General features: G+C 50.1%; 1 protein-coding gene across 6 annotated transcripts in view; it reads right to left on the bottom strand.

The window, feature by feature from the left end:
- The window catches only part of SMARCAL1 (SWI/SNF related, matrix associated, actin dependent regulator of chromatin, subfamily a like 1), a 56,319-nt gene extending 37,326 nt beyond the window's left edge, over positions 1-18,993 (bottom strand). For 2 of the 6 annotated variants that reach the window (XM_044381186.3, XM_057304637.1), the window contains exons 1-9: positions 18,710-18,902; positions 17,539-17,573; positions 16,249-17,135; positions 15,445-15,495; positions 11,782-12,015; positions 9,533-9,583; positions 5,879-6,065; positions 2,310-2,460; positions 545-703 (exon numbers count right to left, since the gene is read on the bottom strand). In XM_044381186.3, the coding sequence (XP_044237121.1) occupies positions 545-703; positions 2,310-2,460; positions 5,879-6,065; positions 9,533-9,583; positions 11,782-12,015; positions 15,445-15,495; positions 16,249-17,077 (1,662 nt within the window). In that variant the 5' untranslated portion in view covers positions 17,078-17,135; positions 17,539-17,573; positions 18,710-18,902. Of the gene's footprint in view, positions 1-544; positions 704-2,309; positions 2,461-5,878; positions 6,066-9,532; positions 9,584-11,781; positions 12,016-15,444; positions 15,496-16,248; positions 17,136-17,538; positions 17,574-18,542; positions 18,642-18,709 lie in introns of those variants that run through there. The other 4 variants (XM_026491995.4, XM_048214306.2, XM_026491993.4 and 1 more) reach the window with 3 other exon arrangements.
- Positions 18,994-19,332: the final 339 nt, after the last annotated feature.

Below are 19,332 nucleotides of genomic sequence, written 5' to 3'. Positions count from 1 at the left end.
AAGGAAGAGAAAACACATTCACCGTACCGTGCTGTATTTACTGAAAAAAATTTGCCCATGAGTGGACCCATGCAGTTCAAACTCATGTTGTTCAAGGGTCAGCTGTACTTTTTTTTTGAGGGGGGGGGTAAGCGAGTGTCTTTATATTGGCTGGAAAAAAAACTTACTGTTTGATCTGAGCCCCTTGGACAAGAGAGGGCACCAGATGAAGGCACACGCCCTTGCCGTCCGGTGGCCCGGGGCCCCCAAGCTGGCCTCCATCCATGACCTCACGTCGGGGAGATGGGCTGCAAACCCCCAGCTCAGGCCTAGTAAATGACACTTTCCAAAGCGCTCCCCAGGAGATTCTAATATGCAGCCAGGGCTGAGAACTGCTATTGAGATGAATAAAATGTCAGTTTCCCACAAAATAAGGATAGTGATTTCTATTCTCCTAGAAACAGAGGGAGGCTCCAGGAGAACACAGACATGAAAGTTCTCGGAGCTTTTAAGAAGAAAGCTTCCCCAGAGATGAAGTACTTAAAGACTCTGCCGAGTCACTTACAATGATGACAACTTTAAAGGGGGTTTTTAGCTGTTTTTCTAACTTGCTCAGAAGGTCAAAGCTGACAATGTTGACCAAGCCAGCTGTCAGGCGGTCCTTGCCGGTCACCACGACGTTGATGCGGTCCGGGCTCAGAGACGGCAGCCACTGAAGGAAGGCCTGGGGATGACAGAGGAGAAGGAAACCTGGGGGATCCAGCCGGCAGCTGCCCGCTGAGGCCCCAGCCCACCCATCAACGGCACTCTCTCAGTGAACAACGTTAATACTCCCTGAAAAATGAACTCAGCGCCTTTCTCTCCACACCCTCCTGTATTTGCTGGCGCCCTTGGGCCCATGAACAACAATTATCTCCACTGCCCTCCTACCCATCCGCTCCTTCGCTTTCCACTAACACGACACTGCCTGCCTTTGTCAGCAAGGGCTCGTAAGCAGTCACTGTGGCATCTGCGGATCTCACGCCTCGAATCTCTAACTAGATGGCAGGTTTCTGCAGGGCAAGAATGTGACTCTTTCTAAGAGGAATTTTATAGAGGATTTTTTAGCAGATCCTGGTACATACCAAAGACATTGATAATGACAAAAATACTTATCATCTGCTCTCTCCAGAAATCTTGCCATCCCTACCCCAAGCCAGTGCCTGGAGCCAACGGAAGGCTACGAGGTCCCTGCATGTCAGCTGACACCATGGCAACGTCGAGGGCTGGTTCTTCCTCCAGTTTTGGTCCTGCTCATAACTAAGTGACCGCCTGATTCTTTTTTTTTTTTTTGAGAATTTTTGAGGTGCTGGGGGAACTTAACACACACCAAATAAGTATCTGTTGAACTGTTCATTTTTAGAGGCGGGGGGAATTCAGGTCACAAGGACAGGGAAAAAAAAAAGAGGTATTATTGCAATGCACATTTTTAAAGTTTTACTTTCTTTTCAGCTGGAAGGGCATGTCTGGGCATCAGGCTGACCAGTGACAGGCAGAGTCGCCTCTTGTCCACCAAGTGGCTCACGGGGTGCTTAGTAAGAAGCCAACGTGGGAGGAAGAAGACAGCTGCCATGAGTAGCAGAGAGCTGAGAAAAGCTACAGACGATGAATGAGGTCTCCTTTCTCTGTCAAGTTTGCTTCTATGGGCGTTCATTCACTTCCTGGAAGCACTCTGACCCCTGGATTTACAGTGGACAACGCTCACGGCCGAGTGCGAATGCCACGTCCACGTCAGGTTCTTCAGCTCTAACAGCACCCGGCTGACAGTGAGCATCCTGCCCTGGCCACCTCCTGCGGGGGCACAAAACCTGAGCCGACACCTCAGGAGACGCTCCTTCAAGGTCCGATAATGCCTCCAGCTACCAGTGAGCCTCCTGCTTCAGCTCGCTGAGATTCAGTTTTATCATCTGTAAATGGGGTTAATACCGACCGCGGCCACGCGCACACAGCCACTATGGGATTCAGGGAAATAAAGGAGGCAGCTATTTTGAGACGTCAGCGTGGTACCGGTGAGCGGGGTTAGCAGCAGAGGCACGAGAGGCGCTCAGGAAGCTTCTGCTGCCAGATGGAGGCAGGTCTGAGCTTGTAACCCCTCGGCTTTCTTCCCTAAAGGTATCCCTGATTCTAGTTCAGGAAACCGTGAGCCTGGCCCCCGAAGGCCACCTCCTCCCCTTCCTCCGGCTGACACAGGATCTTCTAAAGCTCCCCAGGCCCTGTCCCCAAACTGTTATTTGATTGCTTCAACACTGAGGACACTTCCTGGTTGAAACCACAATACAAAGAGAACTGACCTGCTCCCAGGTGAAGCGCACAGATGACGGGACCACCACCAGCAGCGGCCACTCCTTCCGGTAAAAGGCCGCAATACAGATGGCTTGGATGGTCTTCCCCAGGCCCATGTCGTCAGCCAGCAGCAGGCGGCCTCTCTTCGCTACGGCAAAACTGAAAGCAGACGAGGGAAGGACAGTGGCGTGGCACATCTGTCAGGGGTGGTAGCTAACCTGCCGTCAGGCCACCATGTAAAGCGATATGCGCCACTCGGTGTGGGCCACCACAGTACGCAGCATGGACCCTGCACCCCCGGAGAGGGAAGACAGGAGCCCATGAGGGGACAGCATGACAGTAATACTACTACTGAAGAGTCAAAATAGGGACAATGTGGAATGGTGGTCAAAAGGCAGAGAGAGGCTCTACAAGACAACAGGGTCATGGAAGCCAAGGGAGGAAGCTTCGAAGAGAGGCGGCCCCCTCAGTCCAGTGCAGACGAGACGGGGGGGAGCGAAAGAGGGGGAGACTGGGAAACAGCCCCTAAACAGGGGCCAGGAGGGGTGGTCTTGTTCACATGAGAGGTCTGCATGGAAGGGAAGGGAAGAAGGAAGAGATGGTGGCATCACAGCCAGGCTTTCTCAAGGTCAGAGAGGACGTTTATGCACATGGGCAAAAGGAAAGAGCTGGAAAAGACTGAGGATGCTGCAGAAGAGGACAGGCCGAGGGGAGGACGGCGCCAGGGTGTCTGTCTACCAGGGAGGACCAGCCTCAGCAGCTGCCGGGGGCCCCTTGGCCCTCCAGTGCGACAACTCCTGCTGACGCCTTGTGAAGAAGGGCACGCTCTTTCACTCTGCGGGAGCCCGCCTGGCCTGGGGGGCACCCCAGTTCCACCGCTTCGCAGCTGGGTACCTTCCCACAAGTTATCTCACCTCCTCGTGCCTCAGCCATGAGATGGGGAAAAAAGGGCCCAACCCCAGAGACCGTCGTCAGGGTTTAACCGAGTTAATGTTTCGAGCACTGACTACAGTTCCTGGCACCATCGTACGTGCTGGGGAAGTGTTTCTCTTCTAACTACTATTCCACGAAAAAGAGAAAAATAATCAAGATGAACACTGAACGGGATTTGCTTGACTCACAAATGAATCAGTGAAAAGGGAAAAGGATCCCAAGTGCCAGATGTCTGGTCTCCTGATCCAAACACCAGCTCTCTTTCATCTGAATTCCTGAAAAACTGATCATTTGCTCAGAAATCTGAGAAGAAGCCTGTCAATGCGCTCTTTTTCTTTCCTTCTCACACAGCCAAGGCAGAGAGTGTAGCCCCTTCAGATCAGCAGTGGGTACGGCTGACAGGAGTTCCAGGCTGCGGGGGCCCCTCGGAGTTGCTGGAAAGAGCGTTTCTGCCCTTCAAAAGCCAGCGCTCAGCAAAGGTGGCAAACTGAGCAGTGCTTCTGCGGGTGGCAGGAGCCAGCTCGCCCGGCTCGGCGGGCGACACACGTCATGTCACAGCACTGTTCTGTCCCCCAGCAGCCACGGCGGAGACCAGGGGAGGCAGCACCCACCCCCTTGCCCCCCCGGACTGTGACCACCATACGCCTTCAGTGGCAAGGAAGGAAGCCCGGCGTGGTGCCACCTCGACCTCTCCGACAGACCCAGCCTCTTCTCGGCACATCTGCCTCGGTTAAAATCTTCTAGACTATTTCCAGGATCAACCATCCAGAGAGATGGATGGGGGAAGCAAGTGCGAAAAGATACATTTTTTACCTCACATTTTAGTTTACAGAACTGACGGCCAGGGCGGACGGGGCACCTAAGCAACACACCACAGAGGACCCTCTGCTTCGGCCGTTTGCAGCGTCCCTCTGGTTTGTCCATCCAGTCATTCTCAAAGCAGAAGAGCCCTTGAATTTCGTGGCCTTCTTCCCTGCCTTGAAGTAGCCCAGCTAAGGAACAAAGTGGCCAAAGAGGAGAACAAAGGAAATGTGTGCCTAACGGAGAAACAAGCACACAGCGAACGCCATTTCCCACAGGACAGTTGGTAGAACACAAGTGCCGTGCTCGTCAGCACGAAAGGTGGATTCCAGCTCCAATTTCCTTGCACTCTTGGAAGCTGAGTGACTCTGGGCAGATGACTATCGTGCTGGGTCTCACCTCACTCATCTGTTAAAAGGGACCCTTTAGATGTTAGAGGAACCTGATAAATATCTAAAGACTTTGCTCCATAAATTGAAGGGTGTTTTCCTTGTAGGTCTTACAAAACCAACACAGAACTGCCAGCCCTTTTCCCTCAACACCAAAATCCTCTTCTTCAGAGAATGAAAGTTAAAATCTGGATTTAACTGCAAAGTTTTGAAGAAAGGCTGTAAGTCCCATTAGTGGTTTTAGAACCACAGGGAAAAAGACGGAAGCTGCTGGCCAGGCTCTGGTTCTGGCGCACGTCAGGCCGGGCGGGCCTCTACACGGAGCCTCTCGGCAGTGACGGCTTCGCTGGCAAGGTGGCACATACCACACGGGCCCAGGATCTCTAAGGGGGCCCAGAGGAGCTTGGACAGCGAAGACAGAGGCTGCCCAGGGGTGTGGGTCGGCAACCTCTCAAGCAAGATGAAGTTATGCAAAGCATGTTATCCGAGACAGATGGAACTGGGAGGGAAAACGAGGGAAAGGGTATGAACAGAGCTGGGCCACGGGAATGCAGGGAGGTATGACTGTTCCGAAATCGCAGAATCCTGTCTGAGACAGTGGCCAAGCTTTTACCAAAACTTCACGAGCAGGCTGCCTGTGGGTCCATGATGATTTACCTTCTTCCCTTACCTAGGGCTTTACCCCCAGCCACACCGTCGAAGGACAGATGAAGCTCTGACCATCTCTTTCCTCTCCTGGACCTCTAGTATTTTCACTAGAAGGCAAGTTCAAACCTGTCATTTGGCTTCTCCCAAGAAGCTCTGGAAACAGGACAGGTCACGATTTGGGCTTATCTTCTTTTCTGTCTATAATGAGAACATCCTGACTTTCTTTTGGAAAACCACCACCTTCCACTCTCAGTCCAAGTAACTTGGGGGGTGGGGCCCTACCAGCTGGCTCCAGGGATGGGCCTGTCATCCAGTCTCACCAATAAGACTCCCCAGCCCACAGGCCACAGCAACTGGTCCCAGCATCAGCACCAGACTTCAGGCCCTTCAGTGTCAGCCCCACCAGGAAAGAGGTGCTTCCGCTGGTGGCTGAGCCCTAGCCGCCACACCTGAGGAGCACCTGGCTGAGAACAAAGCGAACTCAGGAGAAAGCTGAGCTGAGGGTGGGACAGAGTCCTGATGAGATCTTTGGAGACCCTTAGTTTGCTACTAAGCGCACCGAGAAATCTCTTTTCTGGAACCCGTCTGAGTTGGGTTTCTGCACACCTGCAATCCAGAGTCCTGATTAACTCATGGAATTTGAAATCGATGGTTATAATCAGGCTTAGCTTACAACACACCTGGCTGTGTAATGCCTAGATGCTTCTCGATGTCCATGAAAGATGAGTGCTCTTAAAAGAAGGAGCATCTGAACCCAGTTAGTATGAGTCATGAAGTCCAGGAGAGAGGAAGACCCAAGAACCTACTTGACTCCCGCTCTTTGGAAGGGCAGCAGATTGGACACGAGCTTGGGGTCCACTCCAGAAAGGTCTGCCTCGGGGATGGGTTCTGTGAGACAGGGAGAGGTCTTCTCCAGCTGCGACGCGAATGCCAGGGTGAGTGTCGTGGGCAGAGGGTCCAGCTGAACTTGCGGAAGGCAGCGCACGCTCTGGACTAGAAAGAAGGACAGAGCTGTGTGACTTGGAGGGAAATGCCCACGAGAGCCAAGGACAGTGAAGGGGCTTTGAAATACAGAGCTCAGTGGCTGGAATTCTGCTGTGGGCCACCTTCTCAAAAACATAACTAGAGAGAAAACTTAGGCTGACAGTCATATCCTGAGCAAGTATATAAACCTAGAGAGCGAATGCTCCCTCTCTACTCCCAGTCTCTGCAAATAAGAGGGCAATCACGAATGCCAAATTGATTTTCTACACTACGTGGACCCTGGGAAGAATTGCAAATGTTTCTGTGACTGATTCTTTTTTAACCTAAAGTAATTTAAAAAACTATCTTAGTATTCCCATTCAAATAAATAAGGACCCACATTCTTAAAAATCAGTTCCAAAAGACCCATTAAAAAAGCAAGATGTAGAATGAATAAATCTTGTCTTGCTTCCATTCTCTTCACGTTTTCTTTGGATTTTGATGTTTGAGAAGTTGAGAATTTTACTTTACCTGCTGCCAACAGGCAAGGAATTGCTGTGCTCTGTTCAGCGAGAAAGATCAAGAGGAAAGGAGGGCTATTTACAAACAACGACAGCAATGACAAAGGGCAGGGTCCACGCTAAAGCCACCAAGTGATAAAAATGTAAGTGGCCTTGCACCCTGGTGACCCTTTCCCTAAGAGAACACTGATCTCCCCTGGAGAGAGGGGAGTTTCAGCAGTGACATCAGCAACGAAGCACCTGGCAAGTCCCTTGGTCTGGAGGGGACCTGGAGGGGACCTGACCCCACCGATCCTCGAAAGCAGGTGCTGGCAATGGCAAGCTAAGGCCTGTGGGCCAAACCGGCCTACTGCCTGCTTTGTAAAGAAAGTATGACGGGAACACAGCTGTGACGACTTGCTTATCCGGGCTTGCCACCGTGGCAGAACCGAGCAGACGGGAGACCACGTAGCCCACAGAGCCTAAAAGTCTTCATTATCTGGTCCTTTACAAAAATAATTTACCAACCCCTGCTAAGCTCAGAGTCTAAACTATTCCTAAGAGTGACTATCACTCTGACTCTTTCAATTAAAGCTCATATTTAGGGGTCTTACTTTCCTTCCGAGTGAGTGGTTCCAGACCCCCCATGTAATGGATGGGGAAACCATTGTCCTTTGAAAAATCTAATTGGAGGAGTAACTACTGTTTGCAGATCTTCGATTGCTCTTTATCCTTTACCTTTGCACAGGTACCCTGGGAGTCATTGCAACCCTCCAAGGAGCTAACTGTTCTCAGGAATTTAGTAAAAGGAACCAAATAAGAAGCCGGGTATATTTCATTTCTCCCCAATATTACTTGAAATTCTAAGGTGGTTGGTTCTGCATTCCATACGGCCGTGTGTTTTCCCAATATCCTCACAAGGTATTCCAAGCTCTCTGCCACACCACCGATTGACTACCATTGCAAATACTGATCTGAATCTGGAGGGCTGAGCCATCCACCGCTACCTTAAGTTGCTTTGTATTCTCAATATTTAAATCCATTTCCATTTTCGCTAAATGTATATACCAGTTATTTCTGGAAATGCTTTGCGTGAACAGAATCACCACGATAAGAAATTAGGTAAGGTTGGCGGCTTTAATATAAAAGACTTCCCATATTGATGGAGAAATACATTTTCTGCCTCCAAATTAGATCTGAACGTGCTGATTTCTGCACACTTCAGGAGACTGAGCGCCCTATGTGCTTGCAGAAACCATTTTCATTTTAATCCTGGTCATCGCCAGCACTCAAATACCTGATGGAAGCTAAGAAAAGGCCTGATGATCCGGCTGGTGTGAAATGTGGTGCTTCGTAAGCATTATGTTCTTCCAGCCGTTCGAGAGGAAAAACCAACCTCCGCTCTGTCTCCCACCAACTACTGCCTCCATAACCCTATGCGGCTAGTTCAGCCGAGTGGCTGTGTTTCTGAGGAAGCCCCCCAGTTCACGGATGTCCTGTCCAGGTGCTGGAAGATGACAGGAGTGTGCTGTCTGGCTTCATGAGTCATCTAGAAATCGGTTCTGTAAAACAGCTCTTTGGCAGAAGGCTAGTGAGCCACACAGCAGAGAGATGTTAATGTTTTCAAATAGCAGCTGACACGACAAGATCAGTGAGGGGGATGCAGAACCCTTCTGGACTGTGACAGCCCGGGGAAAACAAAAGGCCTTTTGCCAATTTCACAATGGGCAAAAGTCCTCAAGTCCCTGAGAAAAAAGGGAGGAGGAAAGCTCTTAGATTTGCCTTATCTGGAGAAAATAACCGTCACCACGTCAGCAGTGAGCATTCATACGCTCAGAAGGTCTTATTACCATTTCTTAATGAGTTTCATATGCACACGTTCACTAGCTCGGGGTCAGTAAGCTAGCTTCGCACACAAGGAACAAGACCTGGGTTGGGGGAAGAGGCATGGGGTCCCCGCGTTCACAGTCTGTGAGTCTGCAGCAAGCCTTTCTGCGAGGAATCAAAGGCACTTCCCTTACAATGAATTTCTGTCAACAGGGCAGATACGGATTGACGACCCCTTTTTTCACTGAAAGGATACGGGGGACCCAGAATGTGGAATCATCTGCCTGATGTCACCTCGTAAGTCACACGAGGAGGAGACGGAGGGAAGAAACCCAGCTCTTCCCTCTTGATGACAGCCCTGGCCTGCTGGGCAAGATGGGCAAAGACTCGGAGGTCCTCGGCAGGAGCTTTTCTCTCCTGGCCTGACTGGGACCAGCATGGCTGGGAGGCCCAAGTCCTCAGGGGGCCAAGCAGGAATGTAAGTTGTGCCAGCTGCAGACCCACTGCAGGCGTGTGACAGCTTGGTACATGGGTGACAGATGGGCGTTCCGGGACAGGCTGAGCCGTGCCCACGTCCCCCCTTCTCAGGCATACTAGAACCTACCGCCCCACCCATGCAGAGCACAGAGACGAATGGTGAGCCCAAACTGGCTTCCCCTTCCTATTCTTATACCCATACCCACATCTCCTCCCTGGGTCAGTCTCCAAAGCGCTTATTAAATGCATGCACGCCCAGGCCTATTACGAAGCCTGTAACCACTCAGACCCTCCGAACCTCACTGATCATCTGGTTTTAGAAGTAAACCGAGAGCCTGTTCTTAGAGGGAATCTACAGTGGCTCCCATCTACGCTAAGCAAACCTAGTTCACGTCTGACGCCCAAACTCCCCATCTAATACGTCTTTCACAGGCTTTAGGAATTTGACGAGCCGTCATGCTCTGATGGAAGAGGGGACCCTGCGTCTGCCTGGGTGACTGTAAAGCCACCATCTCAGCTGCCTGGGAACATCTTCCCCTTCACTTGTCCTGTGCATGAGCATGTGAAATTACCACAGGCGGAGAGTCGGGGGAGGGTGGGGAGGGGCGGTCCTCCTTTAATATATGCTAAATTTAAGGCAGATAATGAAAGCTTAACTAGCATGATATAAAACAAGCAAGGTAGGCATCTCACTTAGTTTATTGTGTTCTTCCAAGAGAAAGTTCCACTTCCTGGTCTTGACATCTGCAATGACAACAAACAAACAAGTAAGCGTGACTCCCTGCGCCCTCCTGCTGCGTCATTACTCATTCATTCCCTGGTTCCAGAAATCTCCAGTAAGCTAGGACGCTGTGCCTGGTCCTGGTCCTGGCACTAGCGATACAGAAATGGAGAGAACCTGCCCTCAAGGCTTTCACAGAATTCAGCGAGAAAAGACAAGCAGACACGGCAACCTTACTGAGCTGTTAAGGGGATGACGAAGGGTCCCATGGGGACCTATGGGCATCCGTCACCGGGAATGGCCCGGGGAAGTCAGAAAAGTCCTCCATTTCCAAGACAGGGGTAATAATAGTAGCTTACATTTATTCAGTGCTTACTTTAAGCCAGGCACGGTGCCAAGAGACTCACACGCGCCATTCCTCTGCTCCTCATGACCCTAAGAGCTGGACACTATTATTAGCTCCCTTTCATACACCGGAAACGAGCTGCACATGGTCAGAGGAGCCAAACAGCCTACGTTCAAATCCCGATTATGCCACTTCCTAGCTGTGCGACCTTGGGCAAATTATGTAACTTCTCTGTGCCTCAGTGCCCACACCTGAAAAATCAGGACACTACAGCCCCTGCCACAAAATGTTTACGATGGGGCACCGGTGGCTCAGTCAGTTAAGATTCTCTCTCTCCCTCTACCCCTCCCCCACAAAAAATAACTAAATGAAAAATAAAATGCTTATGAACATGTGTTTGGTAAACAATGGGCGCTCAAAAGAAAGCTGGTGATTATAAACTGTTATGATTGTTGTTATTAGTGTGACACCCGCTGCTGATTAATATAGTGCAACACATGCTATGTACGATACGGACCTAGAAGGGCGAGCATCTCAGTACCCAGCACCGCCTAAGTTCTTACAGAGCTTCCCTATCGCTCTACCTTCGGAGAAAATCATGACAGCTTCCACTAGACAAATGCCCTGTGCACAGCAGACACTAAGTCTTCTCCGCATGGTCACTGGGAAAGCAAGGGGGCGAGGGAACCGGCGGCATCAACACAGTGAGTCGGCGTCAGGGGAAAAAGCAAGGTAGCCCAGGTATAATCTGACAGATCAAAGGCCCACAGACGACCCCTGACGTGGGAACTGTACGGGAGACTCCTCCTGACAACAGCCGGATCCTGACCGTGGCAGAACAGCAAATGGGCAAGTCTGTGAAGAGTAAGTATGGCAAAAAAACCCAATCATGGTTTCTGCACGTCTGGGTGGAGGCAGGACGGGATGCCGATATTTTAGCCATTCACCTTCCCAGCACAGGAGGCCACGTCAGGAGTGTGATTTCAAGGGTCCCACTTGGCAGAATGCCCACAGGCCATCTGCACTGGCCTGTAAGGGCGACCCCACACGGAAGCCGGACATCCAAGGGAGCAGAAGGGGCAAAGAACGCCGGCTCTCGTGCGTGTGGCCCGTCTCATGACTCAGGCCAGGCCCCGGCCTGCCTCCCCTAAATCCTATCAGCAGGCTGCCCCTGTGAGTTAAAACTCTCCCCGCCTAAGGAATACAAACGGAACAGCTGGCATCCCCCCTCCTACGGAACCCCAAACCCCGAGGGAAGCTCACCGAGCAAGTAACTCTAGAGAGCCTGCTTCCATGACCTTGCCCGGACACAGGCTCTCAGGACCGGCAGCTGTTAAGGGTCTGCTTCCCACTTCCCTCAGGAGAAGACTAACACCATTTCAAGGATTTCCGGGAGAAGAGCGACCCATAAAAGCCACGTGGTTTAGTAAAGCGACAAGGCCCAAGCTGAGAATGAAACCCAGCAGTTCCAAATTCTAAACCAACTTCGGCTCCTGATTCGGATAGGGCACCTGTGAAGAGCCTCACAAAAACAAAGCAGAAGTGCTCTGCCCTGGCCAGTGGTTTTCCATGCGGGCCATCCAAGGGGATTAAATCAGCGTCTCGGGGGGGCACCGGGCACCAGCGATCGCTCGGGGAGCGGGGCGTGGCACTCTGCTTTACCGAGCCCTCCAGGCAGTATGGATGCGTGCTCCAGGCTGACAAGCACGGACTCAGTCTACCCAAGGGCATCTATTTTTATGGCACATGCCTGTGTCTCCAGCTCTCCTAAGGACAAAAATCATTTCTGAACATTCAAACAGAGAGAAAAATAACCTGCCCGGAGATCACAGACCACTATGCATCCTAGGAATCCGGCAAGAGCCAATTACTTGCCGTAACTTCTGGACTCCATCTGCTTAAACAGCGCCATCAGGTCTTCGGAGTAGCCGATGTCTGCCTCGAAGCGGGCCCGGGAGATGAGCACGCATTGCCCTTTGACGAAGGCCAGGGAGGGAGCTGAAGGCAGGCAGGTGTGAGCCACGCCCCCAGTGGAGAGTGACTCCCTGGTGTCCTCGGCCCCTTCCAAAGGCTCCAGGGTGACCGTGGGGAGGCTCTGGGCTGCTCTCACTGCGGAAGAAAAGGACAGATGTGACCAGGTGGATGGTTAGATCAGGAAGGCTTGCAAGTGCACTTTCACTGGGGCACTGGGAATTCCAGGCTTTACTGAATGTAACTTCTGCTCCTTAAGTATTCAAATTACAAAACCTGCAACTCAGAAATGAACAGGAGAAGGAGTCTCACCAAGATGCTCAAACTTAATGGAAATTGCTGCTGCTGTGTCAGAGAAGCCACTGAACCAACGGCCCAGAAATCACCCCCTCAACCCGACCCCCAGGTCACTGCTCTCTCCTGCTTGGACAGCCAGGGAAAGAGACACAGAACCATCAGCCCACAAATGCAGTTTGGAGTCTGATTTTATCTCTGACAGATGCATTTTATGCATTTTATACATAAAATTAAACTGTCAAAAAAAAAAAAAAACCCAAACGGAATTGAAAGGCAAAACTACCAAATAAAGATTTTTGCAAGAAATTAGAGGAGAGCTGGCACTTGAGAAAATACTAAGACCACAAAATAAGAAGACAGAGATGTCATGAACACAGAAGAGCGGGGGGAAATGAGTAACAAACATCTGGAAAAATGTTCAACTTCACAAATAAGCAGAGAAATAAAAAGCCGTTTTTACTCATCAAATCTGCAAGATTAAAATTAAAAAAAAAAAAAAAAACCCAGGTATCTGCATTGCTAGCCGAGAATAAAACCTTTTGAAGAACAATTTGGTAATCTAGAACAAGAGTCCTAAACACTGATCATGATACCACTTCCAGGAATCTGCCCAAACCAACAAGTGAAAATACAGAGATTTATGGAGAAAGGTATTCCTTACAGCTTTAATCCTGGGAAAACTGGGAGCAAAGACAAGTGAAACAAAAAGGAAATGATTTAAGCCATTTATGACACATTTATACCATGGAATGTTACACAGCTGTTACTTTTTTTTAGGGGGAAGTTTTGGAAAAAACAGAAATATGAAAACGAATATTAAGTTCGACAGTATGAAATCATTTTCTTAGGGCTCAAAGTAGTCCAACAAGGGATACCTGTATTGTCATTGCTCAGAATTAGCGGCTAACATTCCCCATTAAAATAAAAATGCTTCTGCTGGAACACTACGTAAAAGAAGCAAGATAAAAATTATATTACATAGATAAACTGTGTATGTCTTAACACACAGAAGATGGCTGGAAGAAGCAAAACCAAATGTTAATAGTGGTTAACTGAGTCAGGAGAAGATGGGGGAACAGCTGTTCTTTGCACGGTCAGATACTTTCCACGTTTTCTACAATGCATGTGTGGGAGGGTTAAAAAGGCAAAATCCACAGGTATGCCTAAAGCAAAATGACAGAAAGACTGACAGTCTTCACACGTTACGTTGATAAAAAGGATAACCTACTAGGAAAGCACATCATAAACCTATCCGGAAACGAAACAAGGACAGAGGGGAGCCACATGTGTGCCGAGCACAGCCTCACACAGCGTTGCCCAATCCCCATGTTGCACACCTGCAACAAATGTAACCCTGTGTGTGTCAACTGTACTTCAACGGGGGGGGGGGACAAGGACGAATGCACAACCCCACAATCATTGCACAGCGTTCAAGGGACATCTCAGTAGACAGCAAGTCAAGTGTGTGAAACACTGGTAAGGACAGAGATGAACTAAATAATTCATAATCAGTAAAATTCATCTAAAAGCTATATAGAGAATTTTGTGTCCAATAACCAGTTTTTTAAAAAGGCGTGTGGCATTACAAAAAGCAACCATACCACACAGAAAACCAATCTGCAAAAGCAGAAGTTATCCAAGTCACCACGCATTGTGAGTACGGTAGTAAGAAAACGGTAATACAAAAACACCATGGCTGTGAAAACCACTGGTTTAAAACGAGCAAAAATGAGAAACTCGGGTGTTGAAACCTGCAATCTTAACCCAGAGTACAGGCTCTCCCCCTCCCAACACCCAACACAGGGATTAAAATAACAGTAAAAGTGAGCCCCCCCGACCCCCACAAAAGGTCACCACAAAAGGACACCCCCCCCAATGCCACACACTTAAAGAGGTGGACGCCAAGGAGAGACACAGGAAATCGTGCAGGGGGCTGTCCCAACCCCTCTCCCCCCAGAAACTGTGCCGGTGACTCCAAAGAATCCTACCCCAGCCCCACACCTGCAAAGAAGTGAAGTGCACCTTCACCTTTCCCCTTTTTGAACTGGGTGGGGAAAGAGAGCATCGAAACGCTTACAGGAAGAGAGGAGGAAAATGGGAGGCCAGAACACCCAGGGCTGACGTGTTGGCACGGGTAGAGGCTCCGGGTGCTAAGAGGTGACGAAAACCATCGTGTAAGAGACAACAAAATCTGAGAAGACAGAGGGGGTTGCCCTCGAGAGCTCTGACAATGGACCACGCTGGATTAATGGGGTTCACTGGAGCCTGCCCGGGCTACGCCCTCTCCCTGCCCCCGCAAGCGAACCACACGAACGAACGGAGAGCTGTGAGGACGTGGCTGTCTGCTGCTGAGCCATTCCTTTCGGGGCGGCAGAGCTGCCTGTCACGGCTGGAGTGGCAGCCCCATGGGAACACGCGCTCTGAAGTCAGGCTGGCTGGGTCTGAACCCCAGGTGTATAACTCATTGGCTGGGTGACCCGATTTCAGTTACTTATCCTCTCTGGGCCTCAGTTTTCCCACCTGTAAAATGGTTGTTGTGAGAAGTAGAAGAGTCAGCGCATACAGGCGTACCTCGTTTTACTGCTTTGCTCTATCGCACTTTGCAGATACAGAGCTGTCTTCACACCGTGAAGGTCTGTGGCGACCCTGCAGGGACCAAGTCTATTGGTGCCATTTGCCCCAAAGCATTTGCTCACTTCCTGTCTCTGTGTCACATTTTGGTAATTCTTGGCGATATTTCACACTGTTTCACTATTATTACATGTTATGGGGGCCTGTGATCAGTGATTACAACTTGCTGAAAGCTCAGGTGAGAGCTGTAATGTTGTAGCAATCAAGTATTTCTAAATTAAGGTTTGTACATTGTTTTTTCAGACATAATGCTATTGCACACTTCACAGACTGCAGTATAGTGCAAACATAACTTTTACATGCACTGGGAAACCAAAAAAGTCATCTGAGTCACTTTACTGTGCTACCGGCTTGACTGCGGTGGTCTGGAACCAAACCCACACTATCTCGGAGGATTGCCTGTATAAGGGGCTTAGAACAACCCGGCAGGGCGGCTCCAGTATGTGCTAGCTTTCGTGAATATGGTGACCTTCACCCAACGAGTCGCCTCAGCAGGCGGGCCGTGAGTGAGAAGGGAGAGGAGCGCTGCGGTAGTGCCCTAAATGCCGTCTAAACCATGGGCGAGAGCGCAGCTGATGCCCCAGGGGCTTCTCAACACCAGGACTTCCCTGCACGCAGGGCAAGGACATGCTTACTTACTCAGGGCACCGTAGTCAGTCATGCTGAAGTTCCATGTCTTGGTGGCAGGATCTGAAATGAAACACAAGCACTTGGTTTGCCCATAATGAGGCTGATGACTGCTGTTCTGAGTTGTACTGAGACATTCACGAAAAGCTTGTTTAATGAATGAATGAGTGCTCGGTTCAAAAAACAGTCGACTGAGAGCCCCTCCGGATGTACAAAAATCCCCGTGGGGGACAAAGAGCAAATGTGAACGAGGACAGTGCTTTTACTCCAGATAGTGGAACTCATCAGGCCCGGGAACGTTATGGCGTCGCCTAAGAGGGCAGAGGACAGAGGCGGGACTAGAACCAAGCTCTCTGTGACCCAGTGTAGTCGGGCCAACAGCACTGGCAGCACGCTCTCTGGGCTGAGGCCGAGCGAGTATATCCCAGCTCTGCCCTTCCACAAGAACCAACGTGAGCATCTTACCTCACCTCCCTGAGCCAGTCCTATTCCCTTTAAAATGGACATCACATTCAGTTATCTCAAAGAACTGTTGTTACCCGTAAGCGCTACAACACAAAGCGCCGGCAGGGGAACTGGCCTCTCAGTAAATACTCATCCATTCCCCATATGGCCGTGTGGCACCCCCAAGTCTGGCAGCTGTTGGAAGGAACGTCTATTACAAAAGGCAACATGAGCTCAAATGAAAATGTCAACAACTGGCCGGACAGAATGTGCCAATGCACTCTCTTCATATTTATGAGAAACTGTTAAGATTAAAAGAGACTCTAAAAATAGAAAAAAACCATGTGAAGAACAAGACCGAAGGCTCATTACCGTAACTTCTGCTGGGAAGCCGCTTAAAAACCGCGATGAGCTCTGCATTGTACCCGATCTTCACCTGGAAACGATCCCCACTCCTTATGCACATTCCCTTCTGGGAGCTTCCTGCTTTGTGGAGTGAGGCCCCCAATTTCTGAGGGCGTCTGCCTTCTGTCCCAGGTGTCGCACTTCCCGAGCCACAGTTTGTGTCAGAAATGTTCTGCCCCGAGGTGCAGGGCCTCGCTGCCCTGGCCTCTACTCCAGGATCCCTGGGTGGCTGTCTAAAGAAAGGAGCTAGCGTCTTCTGGAAACTCTTGGCTTTGGCCAAAGGCTCATGAGCTGTGTTAGCAAAGGGTGTGGATTTGATCTCCTGTGAAGCCTGAGGATGACCTTGACCTAACGTACCACCCAACAGCTGTTGGGTGGGGACCTCTGGAGGACTCTGTGCCAAGGGAGGAGAGATGCCAGTGAGAGTCATTTGACCTGATGGGCCGTGGCGCGGGCAGGCTGGGGACACATCTTCTTGCCTCTTCCCAATCCCCTTTGCCTGCCCTGGAGAGCTTAGATGAAAACTGTGGAAATTAGGAGGTCTTTGGTTACCATTAGATGAACTATTGAGATTCTGCTGCAGGAAAACGACACCATGGTTCACTGGCTTAGACGGATCCCTGGGGAGGTTTGGGGGAGGGCCCTGCTTGGACTGGGAAGAGTTGGTGGCAATGGAGGAGCCAGAGCCTGGGCTCTGATGCTGTTCTGCTAATAATTTCTCAGCTCTACGGGCCAGAGCCTTTTGTCGGTTCTCTTCAATTTTCTTCCTCTGCTCCTCTGTAAGAGGCAAGGACATTTTAACTGGGAAATGCTTATGCAGGGACGTCAATCTTTAATCAGGAACTTGGCAAAAGCTGAGGAAGGAAAAACAATATTGAAATAAACATTAAATATATTTATTTTTCATACTACCTTGATTTTAACAAACTTTCCTCCAGGAAATGCACAATGTGCACAATCGAGGGATATGTTAACGGTTTCTTTTACAATTACACACACACACACACACACACACACACAGGGATAATAGGTAGCATATACTAAAAAAGCAAAGAGCAAGGTGAGATCGAATCCAAAACTAAAAAGGTATTTTAGCTGCAGCATTATTCTCCCTCTCATCCCCCCAGCCAACCTGAGCTAGCAGATCCCAAGGAAGGGTATGCAGTGCAACCTAATCTATCAGATAATGAGAAGGATGACGTTTCAAACCAGAAGCAATAATGGATTAGACTGACATAGACCAAAACAGCCACGTACCATGGTGTGACACTTGCTAACAGACTCCTGCCAAGCTGGAAGAAGGAAAGAAGCATTAGCCTCACATAGACTGCACACTAAATTCAGCCCTTGAATTCAATCCTGTTATTCCTGGCAAACCAATCTGCAGGTGGCCAGGTGCAAGGCACAAAGCAGTCAGCTTCGGTGCTTGCCTTCCAAAATGCACCACCGTGGAGCAACGGTGACTTTTTGGAAAAATAAGCAAAGGAAAAAAAAAAAAAGGTAACGCATGTTCATTGTACAAATTCAGATGCTACACAAAGATGTACAGAAAAGAGTAAAATCAATCTGTAATCTCACCACCCATCAATAAGCACTGTTGGTGGTTTAGAGTCGTTTAAAGTGACTTTTTTTTCTACTCATATCCGTAGATACATGCCACATATTTAGGAGATATGTGTATTTATTACAAAAAAGGATCAGTATATATATTGCTTTGTATCCTAATTTTTTTTTACAATTAATTTACTCAGGACATTTCTCTATGAACAACACAATCTTTTACAATTTTCTAGGACCAAGGAGCTGGACCCCAATTTCTCTGGCTTGGTTCAGACCAAGCCCTCATCCAACCTACTGCCGTGTAATGTTTACAATGATGACATGGGGATGACTCCAGCAGCACTGTTGAGACTGAGAGGGTTCAAAGCTTTCATTGCTGCTGAAGACTCCCTTCGGGCAGAGCTCCAAAACATATGGGGTTTCCATGGTACCCCCTGAGACCTCTCACCTCCTCCAACCACCAGTTAGGAAGGATTTGGGAAAGGCTCTGCTCCCGGGGCAGAGCTGAAGCCCTCAGGCTCCCTGGGTAACACACTCCTAACTTTCCAACCAGGGCTCCCCTACACCCCCAAACACTCCAGGCCTAGGGCCGGGTGCGCAGCCTCCACGAGGCAGGGGAGGGGAGGCCAGGGGATGAAGACGTATCACTGATCAGCCCCAAACGCTAAAGATCCTACCACCCAGACTCCCCGCTGCCTCACTTTGCCGGGAGCGCTGCTCCACCAGATTCTGCGCGGGCGCTACCCGCCACCCAGGCAGTAAGGGAGCGCCACGCCCCAATGCCACCCCTATTATCTCCACTTGGATTCACCCGTCCCTTGGCCCACTCCCTCTTCCAGGTGGCATTTGGTCTCGTCCGCCTTCTCACCCGTAAAGGCGTGGAACTCGAGCCACGTTCTCGGCCACCCCGACCCCAGGAGCGTCTCCAGAATTCTCCCCAGCCAGGTTAGCCTTCCGGGTGGGCAGTTAGGAGCGGGTATTTCAGCGCCGCCACTTCGCCCGCCTTATTGCCGCGCCTGGGCCTGGAGGGGGAGGGGTCTGGTCACCGCAAAACTACGTTTCCCAATGGACAACGCGGCCGCAGTTTCGCTTCACAAAGTGAGAGTGATGAGCCGGGAGACTGGACCGGTGCTCCAAGGTCTTCCGGGATCTGTAGTTCGGGCCAGCAGCCTGGCGAGAAGTAGGCGATACGCAACGACGTGGGCGGGGCGGGGCTGGAGTGATGCAGCCTGGGAATTGTAGCCTTTGTTCCCACAAAAGTTTGGCCAAACACCGCATCTCGAAAGCCTGGAACGTTGAGGTTTCCAAAGCTGGAGTCTCGTGGTCTCAACGGTCTCCAGAGGGGCATTCCAGACATTGATTTGGTATCTCTTAATAAAAAAATATCTCCTGGAGCATCAGTTCTAGGTATTGATTACCTCGCAATTTAAGCCCCACCCATTCTCCCAACCGTGACCTGACCTTCCCGGACTAGGAGATTTGGCGTCATCA

This window comes from Ursus arctos, unplaced genomic scaffold, assembly GCF_023065955.2.
Source record: "Ursus arctos isolate Adak ecotype North America unplaced genomic scaffold, UrsArc2.0 scaffold_1, whole genome shotgun sequence".
Classification (NCBI taxonomy): domain Eukaryota; kingdom Metazoa; phylum Chordata; class Mammalia; order Carnivora; family Ursidae; genus Ursus; species Ursus arctos.
Note: the sequence above shows the minus strand (reverse complement) of the source record. Positions and strands in the feature narration are given on the sequence as shown.